Source organism: Dermacentor albipictus, chromosome 7 (genome assembly GCF_038994185.2).
Source record: "Dermacentor albipictus isolate Rhodes 1998 colony chromosome 7, USDA_Dalb.pri_finalv2, whole genome shotgun sequence".
Lineage (NCBI taxonomy): Eukaryota > Metazoa > Arthropoda > Arachnida > Ixodida > Ixodidae > Dermacentor > Dermacentor albipictus.
The window spans coordinates 56,664,056-56,688,048 of NC_091827.1; the positions used below are offsets into that span (position 1 = coordinate 56,664,056).

Consider the following 23,993-nt stretch of genomic DNA (forward strand, 5'->3'; position numbering starts at 1 on the left):
AAGCTGGTAGACAGCTTGGGCCACTGCGTTAGTATAAGAGGCTTTGTGGCTAGACAGACAGACAGACGGAGAGGCAGACGGACGGACGGACGGACGGACCGACGGACAGATAGATAGATAGACGGACAGATAGATAGATAGACGGACAGATAGATAGATAGACGGACAGATAGATAGACGGGCAGATAGACAGACAGACGGATAGACAGACGAATAGACAGACGGATTGATAGACAGTCGGATTGATAGATAGACAGACGGATAGACAGACGGATTGATAGACAGACGGATTGATAGACAGGCGGATAGATAGATAGACAGACGGATAGATAGATAGATAGATAGATAGATAGGCTCGAAACGCCTGAAGTAAGCAAAGAATGCCAATGGCTATAACAAGTAAACAAATAATGCATGTACGCATTGTATGTGGTAATAATATAATCTTTTTCCCTCCGTGTCCCCAACCGTTTCAGACTCGGGTAACAGCGAGGGATGGAAGTGCCAGACGTCACAGGCGCGGCGCAGCCTTCTGTCGATGGCGAGAGTGGTGCGACCCACCAGGCGGTCCAGCCTCCAGGCGCCGACACGTGGCCGGCGCCTTACGAGCCCCCGCCGGAGGGCGCCTTCGGCTACGGCCGCTCTCAGAACTCGACTCCGACGATGGCCCCGGCGATGGACGCCAACGGCTCCGACGCCTTCGCGCCGCAGTCCCACTCGACTCTCTTGCAGGACGCGGGCCAGTCTATGTCTTCCAGGTGCGACCGTCTTATCTCTCCCGTGTTGAGGTGACCCTTTCGAGAAGGCGCCTTCCAAGCGTTTAACGAATTGCACGCTAATCTGAACCCCAGTGGCTAAGAGGAAGCTTTAGCTCGGGCCCAACTCCGACGCGGAACTATTGAAAATGGCTCAGAGACAAGACATTTGATCAGCCGCTTTTGCAGTATTTGCATGAAGCGGGCCGACATACTTATATTTAATTTCATTTAGGAACAATGCCGACGTAGCCCAAGCGAATGAAATATATAACCAATAGTTGGTTAGAGCATTGGTGAAAACAGAAATAAAGAAAGCAGGGAACAGATGAAGCAGAGGCCGCTACAGGCATAGGTAACTTTGCAAGCTTTTGTAGGGATATGTAAAATGCCATAGACTGCAAAGGGTATAAGAAAAATTGATTACCTCAAGCTGGCTAGGAGTCTGTTTGTCCCCACTCCTTTGCAAAGTACGATTCCGTTTGAAATCGTCCTCAATCATTATCTTTAATTTACAACTACTATGCCCCGTAAGGATGTGTAGTGGATTGATTTGCCTAATTTTAACCCTTCTGTCTTCAGGTGGCTTTGAGAGTTTCCAAATTGATTACTTTCAGTGACGTATTGCGTTATGTACCGGGTGTTTCAGCGAGAACTTTCAATTAAAAGAAAGTTGTCTTTGGCAGATAGCGCAATTCTCGTTCGTTAGACGGTCTACTCGAAGAGGCGGCCATTACTTTCCCCAAAAAATTGAAATGCATAATCGACAAATTACCAAAAAATTAACAAATGATTTTTAACTTGATTACGTTGTGGCACTTATTTCAATGTACAAATTTTTAGCCAGGGAGTTCAAAAGACGGATGCACTTGGAACGAATTCTCGGGATGGCACCATCTCGATATACTGATTCCCGAACTTTACTGTGAAATGCATTGGCGTTCTAGTTACTTTTGTACTTCAATGCATAAAAAGACGTTTTGTTAAAAAGTAAGTGGAACGACAGTGCATTTTTACCGCACGTTTGACGGCCCATAGCTCGTAAATACTGTCATGCACACAATTCTAGAATGTATAAATTGCAATATGTGCCATAATTAGCTAAACTTAATTATTAAATTTTTTGGTAATTAGTCATTTATGTATTTCAATTCTTGTGCATAATTTCAGCCTCTTTCGAGTACACAAGCTCCTGGACTAGAATTGCGCTATCTCCACTGGAATTCTCTAAAAAAAAATGATAGTGGTTGCTGAACCACCGTGCATGCTACAATTCCAAATCATTACGTGTACGCACACAGGTTTGTTGCTTTGCTCGGTTTAAGAAGCTACTGTACCTCGGAAGTTTATAAATATAAAGAGTAATAAAGAAAGCCACGAGAATATCTGAATTCGCAAGCGCGAAAAGCTACACAAACCCATTTTACGAACCACCGATTCCTTTGGTAGCAGAACGGTCCCAGCGCCAGAACTTCCTTAGTGATTTTTACAAATAGTGTGCTACCAGGATGGGACATGTCTAACATTACGCTCACTGCCGGTGTTTGTGAGATGTCGTCGATCGTGGCCGCAACATCTTTTTTGTGTGGCCGTTGCGAGTTTCGTGCGCTGCGTAACGTCTAAATTCAGGGATAAGAACGCAGCATTGAACTATTCACTACTGAGGGATTAATTGTATGATATTTGCAGGTGATGGCAACTTTCTTCGCGGGTCTTTTTTTTCACATTTGAATTGGCGAATTGAGCGAACATAGAGGAACGAGCAAAAAAACGTACGCACGCGCAAATGTACGCGCGATGTCAAACGCTTATCTCGTCGGCGCGTTTGGATCGACGAGTAACGCAGTGAAGCTTTTTGGCTGCCAGCCTTCGCGTGCGGGAAGTTAAATACGTGCGAGCAATGCATATACTCGGGGCTCGATCACGCAAAACTTTCAAAGCAGGACCGTCACGAGCTATTTATACGGCGGGGTCGTGGTTCGAGCTTTCAAATGGCTCAAGATATTGAGAAGCTGTCGCACTAAAAAACCAAAAAAAAACGGGGGTTTTCAGAGTCGGCCACCGCCATTGGCCGCAGCCGCCTTATACGACTTCGTTGGAAGTTCTTGAGTGCGTTCAAGATTGAAAGATTAGGCGTTCAATTCCCAAAGCTTTCTGTTTAAAACGCACTTTTTTTTTTTCATTTGGCCGATGGTCTTCGCCAACATATTAACGTGTTTGCTGCAACGCTTCGCTGGCGTCTGTTCTCGCAACAGCTATAACGTAGAATCTTTTTTGTGTATGCGGGACCGGTATTGTACAACATCCGCCCTTTTAAACAATGGCGAAATGTTGGAAAATGCACCACTGACCATCATTCTTCCGTTGCCAATAGATTACCATCGCTAGCGAAAAAGAAAAAAAGAAAGAAAGGAAACGAAGTGGCAGTGAAATTGCGCTTGGTAGGTACGTACAATCAGCGCCAAAAGTTTGTTGACCGTGATTGTTTGCGTAGCTTCGGCACGAATCCAGCCCGGTCATCAAATAATTGAACCAGCGAATTAAACGCATGTACAGAGAAAATAAGTGCACAGGACGGCAAGAAAAACTTCCTATGCGCTTCTTTTCTCTGTGCATGCGTTTAATTCGCTGGTTTAATTCATTGTTTACCACGTGTTCAAACTCGCCTAACTGAATTACTGAATCCTGCTCGTACTCACATTACCAGTCCTTTCCTGTATGTGCGAAGAGCCATAATGACGTGCGGTTTTTGCTGTCTACAGTCTCAGACTTCAAGAAAATTCGCGCTTTCTCATATCGCGCGACCAGTCAAAATTTTGACATCGACTGTTGCATACGCCCCATTCACTTAAAACAAGCCAGCCTTCACGATTATCAATAAAGACGCGTGTTTTTTCATCACACGTCGGCCCGTTCATTTATCATCATCTTGCTTGTCACTTCATAAAATGTTGCTTGACCGTCTAGACGCTCCGCGATAAGCAAAAAAAAAGGAAAAAAAAAGAGAGAAGCGTGAGGATAATTCATTGCGATGGGTATTTATGACCTGTCGCTTGCACGTAGTTGATCTGCTTTAGGGCGAAGGGAACGTGGCACCCGATGCTCGGAAGCTATTGGAATCTTCATGAAGCGATCATACCGTATATGAATGACGATGAAAAATAAAAACAACACAGAAACTGCCCTGGGAGTTGTTTTAAGTATGCCTAAGCGTTGTGCCACTCGCTCATCCCCCACGCAGCCCGGCGCCATTATCAGTGTTATCGAACTTGACCCGACCGGTACGAACGACGGCGCCGCGGAGGCACGAACTGCTGCCGACGGCGCGGCGCAAGGCGAACTGATGAAGCAAGCGAACTACTGCATGTGGCGGCGGCGCCAGTTGCGCTGATGACGTCCCGATCATTAAAAGCCGTTATCGCTCTTGAGCGCCTTATCCATCCGCGTTGACCGATAATGAACCGTGATCAACAAGACTCCGACTGCGTCTTGCGCGGCCACGACAGCCGTATCTTGAAAGCGATCTGCGATGGCGGCGGAGAGCGCCGACCGCTAACAGCCTCGTGTGCTCCGCGTTCTCGCCGTTGAGTTCGCGTTGAGAGAGAGAGAAAGGCAAATGAAAGACAGGGAGGTTAACCAGAGATTATCTCCGGTTGGCTACCCTGTACTGGTGGAGAGGAAAGGGGATGCAATAGGTGAGAAAGAAAGAAGGATAAAAAAGAAAGGAAAAAAAACCTAAGCACACACACACGCACGTACACGCGAACTATTTCTGTGGGCACTGTCACGCAGCCCGCAAAGGCATTCCTAGTCTTACGCAGTGTCACCGTACAGTCCTACGCCACACAGTGTACTGTCACAATTTGTCACTAAGTCCCGTGGAAAAGAGGCGCACGGGCCCCAATCTGGAAAGCGATCTGCGATGGTGGCTCGGTGTGGCTAGTGCTGACAGATAACTCCGTGCGCTCTGTGTTCTCGCCGCGTATCTCGCGTTGGAGCGAGAGGCAGCACGATGGCTAATTCGCTCGCTGCTGCGGGCGCTATCTCGTACGACGCTTCGCCGTGCTCCTTCAGGGGTTGCAGAATCTAGCATCTTTTCCTTAGATCGCTATCTTGAAAGCGATCGTCTTACGGGACGGAAGATCGGGAATCATAGAAGTGCTCACGCATTCAAAAGCGAAGGTACACACACGCACACACACACACACACTAGCACGCACACACGGCGATGACGAGGCAGTATTGGGTGCTCTCGCTACCTTTCGCGATAGCGTGACGGGCCCACTTTTGCCGGACGTTATCACGAGCCGCGCGAGCGTAGCGTTCACTCTCAGGATGTGGTGTTACAGCGTCAGCCGGCCGGCGCCCGGCTGCCCCCCGGACGATCAGCAGGCGCCGAGGCGGTTCTACACGGGCGACATAGCGGACGCCTACGACGAGGCGTGCAACTTCTGGAGCTTCCTGGACCAGGAACTGGAACCCAAGGTGCGAACGCTATGCTACGGATGCGTGTCTTCGCCTTTGTCCTTTTTTTTTAATCGTTGCTTCGCTCGCCGCTTCTGATCCAGAGATAAATTTTTTGACGTTGCGAAACGTTACGAAGGGCGCCTTGGGGAAAGCTCTTGCGGCTGAACTTTTGACCGTGCGGTGCTGCTTTGCCACTCATCAAAATCGATATAGACGGTCTGTTCCTTTAATCTTTACTCGGCGTACGTGTAGTGGCTAAAAAAAAAAAAGAAAGCTTTGTGTTGAGCGAACCACGGCGCGCAGCCCTTTTGGAACACGTGGCGATAATATTGCTAATTTGGTTCGTTTCATGCTGGTTTGGTATAGCACTGAACGGATGTGTTAACGCGATGCTTCGCTGTAAAGCAGTTAGTTATATCACCCACTTTTTCTTTTTTTTTCACCCGCTTTATGTTGTATAAGCCAAAATTTTTTGGATGCGCATAGATCTGCGTAAAGCTCACTGGAGGCCAGGTTTGTGGTGAAGCAACCGGCTGCTTCACTTTTTTTTTCATTTTTTCATTTGATCGGTGCAAGTAGCCGCTCGTTTCCTGATAAGAGCATACGCCTTCTTTCAGTAAGTCTAAGAGGAAGCTTTAGCATGGGCCCAACTCCGACGCGGCCTATTCAAATACATGTAAAACTCAGAAACGTTTTTCTGAGATAACCTCTGGAATGATTTTAATGGAATTTGTTGGATTTGAGAGAGAAAGTTAAATTATAGTGACTTTCGAAAGCGGAATTTCGTTTTAGAGCCTGAATTTCGTTAGATTTCCAAAAATGCGAACGTTTGAAAAAATAATATAGAAGCCCCAAGTTTACAAATAGATCCGAATCAAGAACACATATCGCGGTTCTGTAAACGGCATCCGTTACGGTTGTGTGCAAGGGTTCTGCAAAAGCTGTATTTCCATATTACTAAATTGTTTGAGATTCATGTGTAACATATCAATTTTGTCCGCTTTAGGTGTACTATTAGGTGCAATTCACATAATTGTGATATCATTTTTCATTGCCGAGTTAGAGTTGTAAACTTGATCGTTTCGTTTTCTGAAAAACTTCCGGTTTCTGCCAATTTTTAATAAATATGTGAGGGGCTAAATCGAAAATTCGAAACCAACAGTCACTACATATTAAGTTTTTTCTTTTATATGCAACGACCCTCGCCAAATTTGGCGCAGTAGTTGCCGAGAAAAACGAATTCTTCTTGTAAATGTATTTAGATGGGAGCACCCGAGCTAAAGCTTCCTGTTAATGATTATGGCCTTCTTGGCCTTACATATATTTTTTACTAATGTGCGCAGGTAACAATCCCGTTGCTATTTATGTGACTCCTACTTCGGCGCGCGCCGCATCATTAATGAGCGGCTGTAAATCATCGCCTGTCATTAGCTGAATTTATTCGCTTGGGTGTATTTCGTTCTGCAGCACTGGGCCGCTATCTTCTACGCGTTCGAAAAGCCGACGTTCGATTTCGCCTCGCGCGATTGTCCAGGCTGCGCCGATATCGCGGCCTAGGACAATCTAGTCCAATCGCGTGAGGCGAAATCGAACGTAAGCTTTTCGATCGTGTGCAAGATAGCGGCCCTGCTTTTAATTTCGTCGCCAACGCAACCAGAACGGTGCCTCGTGCGACGCGGCCGTTTCATTCTGGTTTCCTTGTGACCGCGCTGCATCTGTGGTTTAGAGCAGTGCACTGCGTGACTTATCACCGAGAGTTGCAACTCGGTCGATTTCGGTGATAACAAAGGAGCGCAACTGGTGCGTGTTCATCGGTACACATTTCCGTGCGCCAAGAAATGGGTAGGAGGGGGGGAGGCATTTTAGGGGGACGCGCTCTCGGACGATAATTGACGCAAAGATTTCGCTCCAGTCTGCACTGGGCGCATGCGCGCAAGGGTGGGGCTTGAAACAAACGCGGGAAAGTTCTCACGTGACTCGCGTGGACCGAGTCTCGGAAAAAAAAAAGTGAAACCATCGCTCAGAGTGGTCGCCCGAGAAGTACCACACCCCAGCACCCCCAGCAAGTCAGCGATACTTTTTTTTTTCAGAAACTCAACCGCGGTAACCGGGTGGCTTTGGCGTTGCCCTGCTGAGCTCGCAGGTTCGATCCCCGTCGCGGTTGGCCGCATTCCGAGGGAGGGGGGGGGGGAGTGCAAAAAAAAAAAATGCTCGTGCGCTGTACGTATAATCTAATTGCCCAATAAAGAATCCCCCAGACAGTTAAAATAAATATGGTGTCCCCCTCTACGGCATGTCTTATGTCAGGGTTGTGACACATAAAATTTCTTTTTCTTTAACTTTCTGAATTGAGTTGCGGCGCTCGGCCGCATGGTGATGGGGAGGGGGAGGATGGCGGAATGCAAAAACGTTTGTTTACCGTGCAGTGTGTGCATGCTAGAAAAAAAAGTCCAGGCAGTGAAAATTCCCTCACTACGCCGTGCGTCATAATCATACCGTGGTTGTGGTACATAAAACACCCGTATTTCATTTAATGTTAATTTTATAATTGGTTTCTTGCTGATCGACTTAACATCAAGCCCCAAAGCGACGCTGAATGTATCGGTGACGCCGGGCTAAAAAAAAAAGATATACCCGACGATTACGGTGCTCCCTAAATTCTGAGCGCAATTGCACACGTGTTTTCATTTCGCGATGCATTGGCTGGCAATGACAAATCTGTCTCGTGCGGCACGTTGCAAACGGAGCGAAGTGTGGCGCGACTGCCTCGCTAATCCGGAGATCACGTGAGCCAGCGTGTGGGTGACGCGTGGGCGCGATTCACGGCAGCCGCCACCGCCGACAAAGACGACGGACCTCCCAGACGAAGCGCGCCACTCTGGCGCCATCTTGTAGCCATCGTCGCCGCACTGCGCTTTTCTACTCACGCTTTCGCCGTACCCTCCCTCTCCGCCTGCCTCCTCGCGCCTCTCACCCTCGTGCTGCGCTCCGCGTTCGCCTTCACCTTTCGCTGTGCTCGTTCGCTCGGTTACGCCGACGCTCGCCGCAGGAGCGGGGCTTAAGGGCCGATTTACGCTCGAGCCGCCCATCGCCGCAAGCCGCACCGCACGCTTGCGGTTGCGCGAAAAATTTCACGTATACAGCACTTGTGCACAAATTACCGTCTAAATTGTGTACACAGTGTATACTTTACACATTGTAAACCGAAATTTGTGCACATGTGTTTGATACGTGCAATATTTCGCGCGACCGCACGCGTGCGGTGCGGCTTGCGGCGATCGGCGGCTCGAGCGCAAATCGGCCCTAAGAGCTGCGCTCTAAAATTTACGGAATAATATCAGTGACGTCGGCTTACTCGAGGTGCATCTATATTGGTACATAGATGGTACACAGTACATGGTACATACATATTGGTATTGGTACATAAATATTGGTACACAGTTGGTTTCTTGTTCCGTCGCCACTGCGATCTCGGGAGTGCGTGATCGAGTGGCCGTGGCGATGGTCGGGATACGAACCCCATATATTACACTCGGCGTACAGAAGTTGTTAATTACCCGCCACAGTGAATTCATTATAATAGCTACGAGCATAATTAGAAATTACATTCCTGTAAAGAAAACACCGCTGAATGCACCTCCGGCAGATACCTTTAAAACCTCGTTTTTGACCGTGTGACACGACCACAACTTCCTTGAGGTCGAACTTCCTTAGGGAGTCTCGCGTTCCCTTATCCCAAAGGTGCCCGTGTGACACGGGTACAAGCAGCTACGGCCTTCTCTGTTGCCGAGCTCGAAATAACTTATTTGAAATCGACTTTGGTGGCCGCATTATGCGCTTTTTTTTTAGATCATGCAGAATTTTTAAAAATCGCCTGTGGCAGATATCGTAACTGTAGTCCTTGAGCTGGATTACTCAAAGCGGTGGACATTATTCACCAGAGAGATCGAAATGCATTGTTGACTATTTAAAAACATCGGTAATTAACTTTTAACTTGATTACTTCACGGTACATAGTGCAATTTGAGAATTGTATCCGGTGGATTTGCAACGCATATGCGCCGGCACCGAATAGTGAGCATGGCACCAGTTTCAAGATATGCGCCGTCATACTTGCGGTAAATATAGTTGTTGTACCACTTCTTTAAAGAAGGTTCCTTTGTGCGTTGAAGCACAAAAATAACTGGGACGCTCATGTATTTCGTTTCCAACTTCTGCAATTACCATGTCGAAACTGGCGTCATCCTGAAAATTCGTTCCAAGTGGATACACCTTGTGAACTCGCCGGCTAAAATTCGTAACTTCCAACATGTGCCGTAAAGTAGTTAAGAAAATTTAATGAGATATTCTTCGTAATTAATCAACTACGCATTTAATTTTTTTTTTGTGCGAGTAATGTCAGCCTCCTTGAATAGATTAATCTAGCTCTATGACTAAATTTATGGTATCTGCCACAGGCAACTTAAACAAAATCTGTACGATCTAAAAATAAAAAGAAAACATGAGCCCTTTCACTCTGTGAAGGTGGATCACCAGGGAAGCTGTTTAGCACACGGCACAGAGCTCACAATGGAATTTGCCCGCGATTTGATGTACAGAGAAAATAGCTGACAGACACCTTGCGAAAATTTATCGGTGGACCATTAACTGAAACGATTCTGTTGGTACCTTCGCCTGATCCTCGCCATCAGCCTGATAGTCTGAAGGCTGAATTTTTGTATGAGAGCGGACTGCACAAGATGCTTTGAAGAGTCTTGGAACGTGCAAGATTTTCACCGCCATCTTCATCCTCATAATCAACATCTTCTCTATTCTGTCTGTCTACACCCTTCCCCCAGCGCCAAGCAGCAGGTCAGAACATTGATTCAGGCCGACCTCTCAGCTTTTCTATCATCATAAATACCTCTCTCTCTCTCTCTCTCTCTCTTGAACAGAGGTACGAACGCACTTATTGGCCTGATCGGTCGTCATTGTGACGACAGGTACGCACATTCTCACGCGCATTCACGTAGCACCTCTGTTATTAAATGCGTAAGCATTTCTATGCCCACCAAACGAGAAATTTGTCCGTCACGTAATGCAATGAATGGCTCATACCCCCCCGTAAGCGAGTAAAAAAAAAATTGCCTACCGAGAGTCTATTGACCTTGAAAATGGTGCCTATTGATAATCTACTGAAAAAGCAAATCCAAGTGATGAGGCGTATAAGCTTTCGCATAGAATAAAGCGATTTTGCATCAAATTTGAGAGCTGAGTTTTTGCACTCGCACATTTTTTAGTGGACACGAAACTCTAGCCAGAAACAGCTTCGCTGTAAACCATTGGACAGGACAGTCGAAATTATTTCAGAGGGAATTTCACTAATGCAGTAGTTGCACGGGATGCGTTAACTGTGGTCAGGCTGAACTTCACTTGTGCAGTGTATTTCCCTCATTCGCTTCACATACCACGAAGAGCCCAGGCACCGTAGAGGGTATCACGTTGCTTACACACATGGCAATCTGTACGCTACCGTTTCCAGCGGAATAAATGTGGTTCATTGCAGCATGCATGCACACCTTCAGGCAAGTAGCCAGGATTTTCTTTCTAAGGAGGTCCAAGGCTCCTGTGGTCCGCACAAACTTACCTGGTCAGCACAAAGCTTACCAGAACTTGATATTTATTTATTTATTTATTTATTTATTTATTTATTTATTTATTTATTTATTTATTTATTTACCTCTGGAGGCACTCTACAAATCTGCCTGTCATACTTAGGGTCCCCAGCCAGTAACTAAAATAATTGGGTAAAATAACTTAACTAGTGAGTTATGGGGAAAACAAAATTGTCTGAGTTACTTTACTCTATTGCGAATAGTATGCGTTCGGTTCAATTAGCTTCCGACGCGCCTCTCATATTTAAATTCTTGGCTCAGTTTATGTGGAACACCCTGTATATGGTCCACCGGAAGTGCCCCCATGTATAGCTGAAGTATTTGCGTGATTCCGCTGTTCTTACACCTCTTGTCGGTGACGGCCTTCGCCAAGTTGTCGCTGTTGATTTATCGCTCGGCAGCAAGACGCGTTTGCTGTTGACATAATTTCACGGTCATTGTCGCCAATTCGATATCGATTCCAACGCTCGTCTCGCGAGCGCCAAAGATTGCTCTGGAATGTGCGGTGACGCCAGGCGATGATGTTAACCAGTGAGATAAGATTGGGCGATCGCCGACCATGCTTGCCGCTGTCGTTGCCATTTAAAGCGACGCTATATAAGGATATATGACAGGCCAGTTTAGACAGATCAGGGGTTCTGTTAATCTCGCTGTTTATGCGGTAATTGGCTGACTACAAGAACAGAAAGCGAAAGTCCAAATCTTTATTTCGCGAAAGGCGTCGGGATAAGTTCTTCGCAGGACGTTCCATGCCGGTGGCGGCAGCAGCCATGTGGCACCAGAAAGAGCACGCCTCTTATTTATTTCACGTTTCTTTCTGCGGGAAGCAATTTACATTTACTGCGTGATTTGTTCCTGTGACATCATTTAGAGTGGGAAAACGAAATTAACACCGGTGAACGGAGGCCTCAAGAGAACGCCTGAGGCTGCAATGAAACAGGCGGCGCGGGACCGCCAGGGAACCCAATTGAGGGGCAGCGATGGGACCGAGGCTGAAACCAGGCCGGGTACCAGTGCTCTGGAGACGTCGCCAAAGTACGCTAAATAATGACACGTTGATTAGTTGCACTGGCGGCTCGATTTGCGCGCGGCTCAAAAGAAAAAGCACCCCCCCCCCCCCTACCCAACCCACCCATTTGGCTGAAGCATCCTGCAGACATAGCCCTGCAGAGAAACGCCTGCACAGAAACGCCTTCTGCAACTTCGTGCCCAACGCTACAGCGTGTGTGCGTGTGAAGGCCACCCAGTGTCGTCTGCTACATTCACCGCAACGCAGGCTTGCCAGACAGTGCGGCAAACAGTGCGGCAGACGACGCGAAGCCGCGTCTCTATAGGCTTGGCTGCACTGGTGCTCAGCATAAGGTAGCTCCGCAGAGTGCGGCCGTGTTCCTACTAAGTGTGGCACATGTGTGATGCCAAAGACGTACTCGTCCAATCCAGTTTCTTCTTCCTTGCCTGCCGGAGGAGACAAGCCCCGCTAGTCAACTCAGTTTGCGCCTGTGCGTTCCAATTTCGGCACCTGGAACATATTCTTGGACGCTTCCGGTTCCTTTCGTCGTCACCGTGCTCCGATAATTAGGCTTGAAGGTCACGCATGTGCTAAGGGAAGCTCTCTTTCAGAACAGATATGTACTTCATTGAAGTCTTGGTGAGTGTAAGACATAGGACATGCAACATATTTTTTAATCCGGATATAAATAATCACAATGTTCGTCAACATTTTCATGGCATTCTTACATGGTATCCTGGTTGAATGGCCGGTCATATCGGAGTTACATACTGACTGAACCACCGGGCTGTCGAATGTGTCTTTGAAAGCCTGTGATTGATCATCTTTATTTGCACCTTGAACTAAATTATTTTCTTACACGTTCATTTCTACGACACTGCATCCATGTTTACTAGCTTTTGCTTATTTGCACCTTAGACTGCCTTGTGTGTTTTTTTTTACAGGTTTACTTACTTTGACACTGTTCATTTGTTCCACGCGCCCAGTGCTTCTGCGATAGCCCTGCTAAAGGGCTGCAGTATGTAGAAATAAATAAATTTGCCGGAATGAGAAATGAAGGTAACGATTCTTTAAGCATATAACTTGAGGAGTTAGATGTTCGAAGAAATGGTACACGGTCGGAGCGAATCCAGAGCTGCGACGTCCTTCGTAGCTTCAGTTTTTGCTTTTCGCTCTCGTGAATTACCGTTTGTGAGAACCGCTTGTGAAATCGTTTCGCTCACTCCCGCTGTTCTCCCGGCAGGACATAAAGGTGGAGCCGTCGTCGCCCTCCTGGCCGGAGGCTGACTCGACGTCGTGCCCCCCGTACGGTGGCGCAGCCGGTCCCTACTGTTCCCTAAACTGTTCCCCGGCGACCCTCGAGCATCAGCCGACGCCAGTCCGGTACGACGAGCCGCGCGCGCCGACTGTTACCGCGGACTCTGCGGCGATGACGAGCTGCTGCTACTACGAACTCCAGCCGCCGCCCCCGCCGCCTGCTTCCACGGGCTCCAGGGACCCGATGATGTGTCCCTCGCCTAGCCACTGGCCGGTTAGCTCGTTGGTTCGATTTTAGCTTGCTCAGACTTGTTAACAAAGTGCCCGAGAGATGCGACCGAAAAGGTTGCACAGCATTGCGTGCCTGCTCGTGAAGGTCGACATCCCGGGTACGTGCATCGATTGGTCAATCGGCGGCTAGACAACACAGAAATGTAAGAAGCAATAGTACAGATAACGTATTATAATTAGAACGTATTATAGTAAACCAGGCTAAAGATAACCGAAATACAATCGGATTACAGGCCGAAGCTAATAGGGGATCAGATTTTTGGACGAGTACAATAAATTATGAAAAGAGAGAGAGAAAGGCAAAGGAAAGACAGGGAGGTTAACCAGAGATTATCTCCGGTTGGCTACCCTGTACTGGGGGAGGGGCAAGGGGATGCGATAGGTGAGAGAAAGAGAAGGATAAAAAAAAGAAAGAAAACCTAAGCACACACGCGCCTTTAAGAGTTGAACGCGACAGCATTCATAGATCCCTGACTGCTGAACACGCTTCCCGGCAACTGGAGCGTATGTAACCGTAATGTTTACCGGGGAACGCCGGCCGCGAACTCTATGCTATGCCCGAAGGCGGGCTTTCTGGTAGAAACGCGGCCTCTTGCGTGGGCCGCGATGCGGCGGTGGCCAGCGCCATCTGCAGGTGTTGCAGGGAACCGGGCGCGCTTCTCCGTGGCCCCCGAGATACCCACGTGCCAGCGCTTTGAGCTTTCCCGTAACAGAATCATGTTTTCTCGTATAGTCAAATTACAATCCGACGCTATCATGTCCGTAGTTTGTGTGTAATTCGTACTTCATGATTTTGCTACGTATTCTAGCTTGAGAAATTCAATTAGTTCAGTAGCTTCCTTGCGCCACATGGTGTGCCTGGGTATTGCTGGTTCGAAAATCTTTTATGCCGCAGCGATGTCCGACGCCGGTCACCGAGGCCGGATTTTCTTTGACACGGGGCCCTTAACGCTGTCGCGTTAAAATTATCGAATGCTCGACATACGGTGTCACGTGCGTCTGGCTTTGTTACACCAGTTTATTTTAGCTTATCATTCCTGGTTTAACTTAGAACAACGATGGAAGCTGTTGTTTATATGAGGGTACGTGGACCAGGGGGGGGGGGGGGAGAGTCTGAAGAGAATATACCGCATAAGGTCCGCGCCCTTCGGGCGTTGCCTGCAGATGGATCTCTCCCTTCGCCTGTGCACCACCGAGCCCTACTACCACTGCCCGCTTCCGGCACCGCCACCGCATAGGCCTCGTGCTGCGGCCGGGGACTGGAACCAGCAGCAGTCGCCGCAGTTTGCCGACGGCGGCGCCACTGGACTGCCACAGAGGGGACACGGAATGCGCAATTCGGTTTCGGTATTGGACGACGGGCTGGATGCAGCCTCCAGCTTGTACCCCAACCAGGTAAGGCGTCTGCTCGGGTAAATGGACAGACTTCACGAATAGCTTATCAGTGCCATCGCGCTGCCGCATTCGATACCATTATAGCTCTAGTCCCTGGTATAGACTGAAACCACAAGCTTTGTTTCGAAGCACCTATAGTTGGTTGCAACTTTAGAAAGAAGGGGAGGCCCCGCCCAGATGACCGAAGCGCGACAGCCGATTGCCTCCGCGACTAAAATAGTCCCGTTCGAAAAATCGTGCTCCTGAAACGCGCAATTTCTTGGTATAAATAAAGACTTTTGTATTTTGATGACTCGTTTAGTAGAGCTCTCATGTACTACAGCACATGCCGGATAGCAACAGAAAAATAACCCCGTGCCTTCTACAACGCTGCCCGTCGTCTGCTCTTTAGCTTCATTGCAAGTGACAAAAGTAGAAAGAGCAGCTCTGCGTGGCTATTGCGCTTGTTCGCATGTACATGGCGTATCTACTACTCGTTTTCCAAGCTTAAAATGAATCAGTTGCTATTGAAGAAGTGCTTATATAAAACAAAGCATTTATCGCTGAAGCACACAGCTGACGCGACTTGGCCCAGTTCGAAGCGCGGGCGGCCATCTTCTTCGTCGGCGGCGTCACTGGCCGTCCGGCTCATGACGTCAGTCCAGAGTGCGCGCCCATTGGTGGATGCTCGTGTGCATCCGCGCCGGAGGAGTAAACGCCCCCTTTTTTTCTAAAATTGCATCTGACTATAGTTTAGTGGCGTACCCCTTGTGGCATAAGCCACCACCTCAGGAAACGTGTAGCTGCAAAGTTTGACATGACACGTCCGCATTTGAAGACGACGGAAACTGAGTTTAGTTCCCTTCCACTATCCAGCAGGCCTGGCACGGACAAGAAGGCATGGTTCCTCGCTTGACCAGCGACGTGCCCGAGGTGCCGCTTTCTCCGACCGGTGCTTTCCTGAAGCGCTTTCCCTACGTCGGCCCACGAGACGATACCGTGGCAACGCCGCATCCACCCGTGCCCCCACCGACGCCGCTTCCGCCAACCTCCTCGCCTCACGTCGCTTCCGGTTCACAGGTTCCGGATGGCGCCAGGATCTACTATCGCAATGGTAGGAGGCGCCAGAACTGTCTGGCAAGGGAAGCACGTGTACTAAGAGTTGCTTTACTTATTACACTACTAACTTGCTCGCCTTCCCATTCTTAGTCCCGGTCATTGGCGACAGATTTGCTAATAAAGTTCCTCCGTTCATTAATTCATTCGATTAATTTCACTCGCTCACTCTCGTCATTCGTGCACTCTCCTCCTTGCCATTTCACACTCTCTGTCAATCTGACTCACTGTCACTCTATTAGTTGGTGGACGTTCACGATTGTGTTGCACTTAGTGTTACACTGACGGGAACTAATGGACGAACATAAGAAACAAGACGCGGAAGTACGCGGCTCTGTCACTTAGTTAAAAGCTCAACTAAATAATGTTCCAAATCCGCGCTACTCTTGGAATAACAAAGTCGGTGCTATTGGCCGCCCTCGGCTAGCTTTTCGCGCGTTAGCTAAGTCGGGTCGCCGCTGTCATCTGCAACGACGCTAAGTAGAAATGTTCCTGGGCCGGTAGAGGCAAGCGCAAAGGGCACTGTACTGAACTTTTCTAACGGAACAGTCTTGAGACAGAGAGAAACAGCCGAATTCTCGTAATATGTTTAGAGAGTAAGGTTTCTATTTCAGTGCTCTAATGGCCTTGGCGATGTCGCTGCTTCACCTGACCCACGCCTGCTTAAGCTGCGGAATTCCGTCTCGTACGACAGTCTACAAACGAACGCAAGTGCCAGCCAGAAAAACCCGAGCGTGTAAAAAGGAAAGTTCGGTGCTAGTAAATTTTAGCTAGAATATCAGTGAATTGGCCGCATATTTTGACTACGTGCGAATTGCGGTGGATATCTGCTAATTGTTAATGAATTCCTTACCACTCGGCTTAAGTGCGTTAAAGGGAATAAACGCAGAATTAACCGGTGAAACTTTCACTGGGGAAAGCCACACTGCGCCTTGTCTTGCGAGCAATCATCTGCTCGAGGAAGTGAGCTCATGTGACAAAATGGTGCCGTCTGCCGCATGCGACTTCAATAAGCCTGTCTAAAAAAAAAAGTTGGTGTGAGGATGCACCACCATTGTACTCTACGTTACGAGAACGTGTTATAGACCCCTCATTTTCTGGTGCCACTGTAGCATAAAGCTGTTCTATCAACATTTGCGAACAGTTTAATAGCCACGCTTGCATGACTCCCAAAAAACCGTTCGTCAGAGCTGGCTTTCCCGTCATAAGACTCCTCGTGTGGTGAAGCCCACTTCAGTAGTCTTTTTTTCGTTTCGCTGACGAATAACATTTCATATCGCAGTACTATACAAGTTTCTTTTTTAACCATATGCTCTAAAAAAAAAATTCCTTGTGTTCGATTGCGCACTTATTGCCCTTGAAAACTGCTTTGCTCTGAGAGTTGGGCATGCGCAAGAAATCGATATGCATAGTGGACTATATGCAAATGCGGCTTTCCGACACATCTAGCCTGCCCTAACCAAGATGGCCGGGTTACCTCTAGTAGCACTATAGACCTTTTCGTCGGGTGAAGAGGAAAGGGCGCGCAGCGAGCCTTTCTTCATCTTTGGCTTGTTCGATCCGGCGCGGCCCTGCTTGAAAGTATTGTTGTTCTGTGCTGTAGAACAATTTTGAGACGTTTTAGCTCGTACCTTGTGAAATTTACATGGTCGTTGGGGAACAAGTGTGCAGCAGTTCGGTGCGTTGGTAACTACAGTATGCGGAAATGTCTATTGGGGGCGCAAACATGTGACGCACGTCATCAGCGTGTTGGGTGTTTGTGTTGTCAACTGTTTTCGGCGTATCGGATTTAATTCAACGAAGGGAACCGGTGTTTGAGTATTGCCAGGAAATTGAACATCTGCTCACTATCTGATCGCTTGGCGTAGCAATTGAAACATAAAAGTGCATGCTCATGTACGGCAGACCTAAGGCAACTCCGAAACATCTAAGCGCTAGGCGCCATCAAACATTGGTGATACACCGGCATCTTTCTCACGCATTTCAAGCCTAGTAGACTTGAAATCACTGTGATATGTCTACGCTAGCCTCCTGTCCGATGCCGATGGCACTGCTCAACACAGTGCTCACTGCGGTTGGGGAACCAGCATGATATATATGTAAGATATATGTGCTTCGGCATTGCCATTTTTCCCCCTGTAAAGCTGTAATATCCAAGAAGGATCGCATAAAAAGAATGCGACGGCTGTTCGTGCGCCCAAAATTTTCGTAATGCGGGTGAGTGCTTCATAGAGAACGGGACGAAGAAAATGGGGGAAAAAAGTTTATCACCCTCTTTCTCGAAAATAATAAAGCGAGAAAACGGGCTAACGCCGCATTAAGACCTCGCATGATCATGCCGCACAACGTTTACAGATCAATAAACGTTGATGTCGCATGCTTGGACCACGCGCTATATAGATTAAAAAATATCTCTAATCCAGCACGTGCCACTGCTTCGGAGGCTCACGCAGTTCGTACACGGTTGCCTTGCTGGACAAGTGCAACACTGTACGGTGTGCTGCTATTACTAGCCGAAACTATTTTATTCATGAGTGGAAACCACGTCCACCAAACCAGGTAGCCACACAATGTAATCTACAGCTAACAGTTTGAACGGTTGTCAAAGTATAACAGCGCAAATTCTACCATAGCAGAACGGTACCCACTCTGTTACGAACGTCTGGTATGTTTCACTGCTCCTAAACAGCAGCCTAAAACTGAAGTAGAATACTGCTATAAGGTCACATTAGTGAATGGAATTTTCAGAACTACACAGTTGATCTCCGAGGATGATCGTAGGCTCAAACACGCGCTCACACGTCGCGCTGCGTGCTCTGTCAGCTTCAACGCCAGCAGAAAGTCATGCCATGACGATTTAAACCCCTGCGGTACGCCTCGCTGAACCGTTTCCACGTATAAGACGCCACGTCACACTAAACAGAGCGCGCGAGCGCGAAAACAAACTCCAGAAACCAGCACCGAGCGTATATCTGACATACCCAAGCCAGCATGCCGAATGCCCATAGATGGCGCCACTGCGTACAAAGTATGGTGGCACCCATGAAAAAACCGTCCATACGTGGCGGCCAAAACATGTCGTCATGTGTTTCCGGCTCTTATATCTTTTTCTGCACTTGCAGCTGGCGCACCTATAATCTTCGAGATAGCTTTTTTTTTTATTCAGAGAGCCTTCGCTGGGACGTTGATGTTGACACCGCGGTGTCCAAAATCCGATGTCCATGAGATGTTTCCGGCACCCAAAATCGCTTCTATCGCATTCAACCAGTAAATGCGTAAGCTTAAAGATGCATATGCCTTTAAGATCCTCATTTAAAATCCAAAGGTCGCCATCCTATGTATATGGGACGTTGATTTGGACACCACCTATTAATGGTACATGCGCTTTGAAAACACGTACGGTGGGCGAAAGGAAGGTGGCGAGAATGCAGTCACCAACGTGCATGGTGACACCTTGCGATTCTAGCCCGACGTCCACCATCTTGGTTAGGTGAAACTAGTTGCATTGAGAAGCACGCTATCGCGTTTCGAATGTTGTCTATTGATTAGTGAACAAATACGACTAGTTATCTCTTTGAAGCTGGATGTAGCTGGAAGCTACATCCAGCTTGAAGCTGGAAGCTGGAAGCTTTGAAGCTTTGTAACTGGATTCGTTAAACTTAACAATGGAATTTTGCTATTTAGATAAATATTTGTTCACATTGCTCACACAATTATGGTCCAAGGCCTCGAGTAACTTGCTTGAGGCAGTAGAATTATGCTATGTGGCGCCCGAAATTACCTCTGGACCCACTACAACTTCTTTATTCAAACACATGCGAAAAACAGACATGCTCTCATCAGACAATCGTACAACAAATTTGAATAAAATTTGTTGGATTTAGTAAACGGATGAATTCTACCGATTGTGGAAAGCAGAAGTTCAATTTCGGACCTGAAATTTTTTAAACGTAAATTGACGAAAATTTGTAAGGCAAAAAAAAAAAACTGAGGCATAGAATTCACAAATCTGTGACTATGCAGCGTCAAGAAATATCACGGTGCTGTAAACTGCATCTTTTCGGAGTATCTCAAGTAGACAGATTTAAGGTATGAGTTTGCAGGTTGTGTGAACTTGTAGAATTTATAATAGGACTTTTGAAAGATCCTACTTGCTTTTAGGTGCTATTCTACACACACGTTAAATTTGTCCGCTTAAGATATATTTAGATAGGCGCAGTTTGCAGAAGTGTGCATGGTATCGTTGTTGTTGTTGCCGATTTATAGCTGTAAGCTTATTTTCTGAGATTATGCAATTTTTTAAAAAGATTCCTTAAATTGCATCAAACCTGAATTAAAAATGATTTTCTTTTAAATACAACAAACCACATCACATTCGGTGCTGTGGATCCCAAGCAAAACAATTTCTCCGTTACCACGTATTAAGATTGAAACCACTTCGCTAATGGTTCATATGAAGATTAAAAGAAAAACAGATATAAAAACCTAAACAAAAGACACCGGTGGCATACTGCCCCTGACACAGCGTTAAAAGCGGACAAGATCAACGTCTGTGCCATTGCCGTCGCAAAACTTCGTTGATATCCGTCGACATACAAGACCACGTCTATCCACTAACCTCACGCCCTTTCGATGCTCTATAGATTCTAGAAAGGCGATCCTGTAGAACTGGAATATTTGCTTTGTCAATTGTCCATGTGAGAAGAATCTCGAGGGCCCGAATTCTAGATTCGCTCCCAGCGGTGACGTGGGTCCACAATTTTCTCTGTCAGTCGCAATGAAACGTTTTGAAGAGATTCTGCCAAGTCGAGGCAGGGACATTTCTCCGCTTCACATGCACTTCACATGCACACATATGCACCTCCTCGTGCGTGTCGCAATGCGCAGCCAGCGCTGCATGCTTGCGTGACAACTGCAGCGCGGCTCGATACAGCCTATCGAGCGGAGCGACCAGTTTACAGTAGCACATGCTCCGATTTCGTGTCGGCAAATTCACCGCTCACCGTGAGGGTCACGTGCCCCAAATTCGGACCTGGCTGGGCACCGCGGCATGTGCGCATGCGCTCCACGCAAAGTGCATGGCCGAGGACAGAGTGACTGCATGCATCGAGCCGAAGCAAACGTTGATGCCGGCATACGTTTGTTATCGTTCGAGATGACTCGCAATTTCCGCGGCCTCCCTGCCGGACAGTGTCGGAATATTTTAGTTGCGCACGCAAACTGTCGTAGAGCGCCTCCTAGCCAGCGCTCGTTCCCCAATAGGCGCCACCACATACGCGTTTCGCCACCCAGGGAGTGGTAAGGAATCGCCTGCCCGTACAAACACCGCTTGAGCAGACGATCCTCAACAACGATGCTGTCGGCTCGTAAAAGGGCCCATAACGACTTGCACTCATCCGTCACTAATGGCGCGTTATTTTTAGCACGCGCAGCCCCTTCGACCCAGTGACATGTTACCAGGGGCGACGAAGGTATCTTTCTTGCCCATGCACAATCACCCAAGGCCACGCGCCATTTCCCTGTTTGCTCCCGTGAGATAGCAGAAACGCATGCCGATCCGAAGTCCCGAGCTGTGCTCGGGCGATAATCGAACACGGCTAAATTACCTTTATGTTTTGTTTTTCACATCACTTCACGTTGTTGTATACGACACTTTCCCGCACTTAAATCACGCCTTCTTTATAGAAGAGCGCGCGGTACCGTTTAGGCTCGGGTCTTTGTGGTAGCCTTTGTGGTAGCCTTTGTGGTAGCCTTTGTGGTCGCCTTTGTGGTCGCCTTTTCGATCAGTCCTTGTACGGGGCATGCTTTATTCATACGCACCCGGCCAAGTACGCGTTTGAAGCGAGCGTAAAGGTGCTAAGCCTTACCCTATAGAACTGACCGCGCGTTTAACGGTGTGCTCTCTCATCCGCCGTCTCCGCACGATGTGAGCTGACGCAAGATGCCGGCGGCGGTCAGTGGTCTCGACGCAGAGCGCTGACATCGAATGCCGACGTCTACGGGTTATGTAACAGGTGCACCATGACACTTAATCGCAAGTATGCTCGCTGACACGGTGACCCTGGTGGATATTTTTTACTGAGAATATAGCATCGCTGCCGCATGACTCCACTCTCTTCGTTGCGTGCCTTAAAATGACAGTTTCTGTGAAGACATATACGAGACTTGGGAAAGCGTATACTACGCGACGGCAAAATCGCACCGTTAGCGCTGTCATAATTGATCAACTTTGTAGGTTGGAAGCGCCAGCTGTCGTAGTTTGAAGGCAGGCACGAGTGCACTGCCGCAGATCGGCGTCCGTCCTTTGACGTATATTGCGGTTGCAGCAGTCGACCGTGAACCGCGGCCGTGGAGTTGAACAGCCTATACATCACTGTCGCTTGGCGTCAGCTTTCGACGTTTCACCATTCACTCATGACTCATATACAATGCAGCTGTCCTCGCAGCTGGCTTATATATATATATATATATATATATATATATATATATATATATATATATATATATATATATATATATATATATATATATATATATATAGTGTGTGTGTGTGTTCGAATGGTTGTAGGAGAATCGCATTTTGCTCCCGTGAGTAAAAAGCTTGCGTAGCGTACATCCGCGTGTTGATGAGTGTCCGTTTAGATTAGACTTCGGAGACGTTTCTTTCCTTCTCGAGAGGTCGTTCGTTGATTGACACGCCAGCTGCAGGAATATTTCCACGTCTCTTGTAGTTGTCAAAAATGTCTGTCCGTGAGAAGCGCGACCTGCAAGGACGACGTATAGAACTCGGGGCTTGGTGTATCATTTGTCTCGTCCAGAGCTTTTTACATTCGCTTTGTACAGTGAAGGGACGTCGTTGAGTCCGGTTTATTAGCCCAAGAGCAAACTCGTTGCTCGTGGCACACGCGGGCTGTCCGTCTTGCGTTGCACGTGATCGCACGGTATCCGCTAGGCACTTTCTGCTGAAGCTTTCCATGGTGACAGAAACGCCGTAATAGGAGTACATAGCGAGCCGCACGGAAGCGAGAATTAAGGGCCGCGATGGAACAATCGCGCTGACAGCTTCGATCGCTTACCGCGAAGTCGAGTCCGGACGCTCTGCATATGCGATGATACAGTGCCAATTGTAACGCTCTGTACCAGAGGCGCGAACATTCCCAAGCGTGGACTCCGCTCGTAACATTGCGAAGCATGGGCTCGGCTCGTAACATTGACACGAGCATTGACAACAAACCTATAGCGGTTGGTTGTCGGCAACACTGGGGTGATAAATGAAAGCCTCGCAGCGCCATCTGGTCTGTGCAAGGTGCCTATACCGCCAACAGATGACGCACACCTGTCGCAAAGCAAGAGCTGCTTGTTTGGTTGGCATCTTATTTAAGATTCGTATATTTCCGCGAAGTGCTCAGTCGTCCGCTACAACATCTGCGGATAGTGATTGGTCAGAGGGCGTTGAGACCCCCGCAAGAATTGGTTCTTCACCTCGAGGTTATGCATTTAATAAAGAAATAAAAATGTCATGTAGCCCACGGGCAGCATCGGTTCGTTATACACTACCACAGATAAAACACCGGAATGAAACCATTAAATAGCGGTGTAATGAAGACAGCGCGTTAGTGGGTTGAGGGTTGCACTTCGGGATTGCAACTGCGCAGATACATGTGAAACAGAAAAGGCAACCGATAACTCTGGCGCCGAGGAATATCCTTTTGCAAAGATTTGCCGCTTACTGGCGTTGCAAAAAAAGCTCTCCGAAACGCATCGAACTATCGCTGGCTACCACGAATCGTTGAACAGCCAGCTGGCATTTCGGGTAGTTTATATATCTACGCCGCGATGGCGCGGCACGCCACAGACCCGAGGGGTCCAGAAACTGTTTGGCGCGACCGCGCCGAGTTTGATTTCTCCGAACTCTGAATGTGGCGTCACTATTCGAGGAGCTTTTCGTTGGTCTCCCGCTACATTTCTCTCCTGCCTTCGTTTATTTTTTCTCTTGTCTCTCCTCCTCTTCCACTGACCTTCAGGCGATAAGCGCGCAGGTCTTTTTTAACTCTTCGACCAGCCGACGAG

The 23,993-nt window shown here is 47.9% G+C and overlaps 1 protein-coding gene across 3 annotated transcripts in view; it reads left to right on the forward strand.

The window, feature by feature from the left end:
• LOC135906781 (uncharacterized) overlaps window positions 1–23,993 on the forward strand; it is a 76,231-nt gene that overhangs the window by 15,751 nt on the left and 36,487 nt on the right. For all 3 annotated transcript variants that reach the window (XM_065438371.1, XM_065438373.1, XM_065438372.1), the window contains exons 2-6: window positions 477–758; window positions 5,105–5,240; window positions 13,129–13,416; window positions 14,598–14,828; window positions 15,684–15,921. In XM_065438371.1, coding sequence (XP_065294443.1) covers window positions 496–758; window positions 5,105–5,240; window positions 13,129–13,416; window positions 14,598–14,828; window positions 15,684–15,921 — 1,156 coding nt within the window. In that variant the 5' untranslated portion in view covers window positions 477–495. The remainder of the gene's footprint in view (window positions 1–476; window positions 759–5,104; window positions 5,241–13,128; window positions 13,417–14,597; window positions 14,829–15,683; window positions 15,922–23,993) is intronic.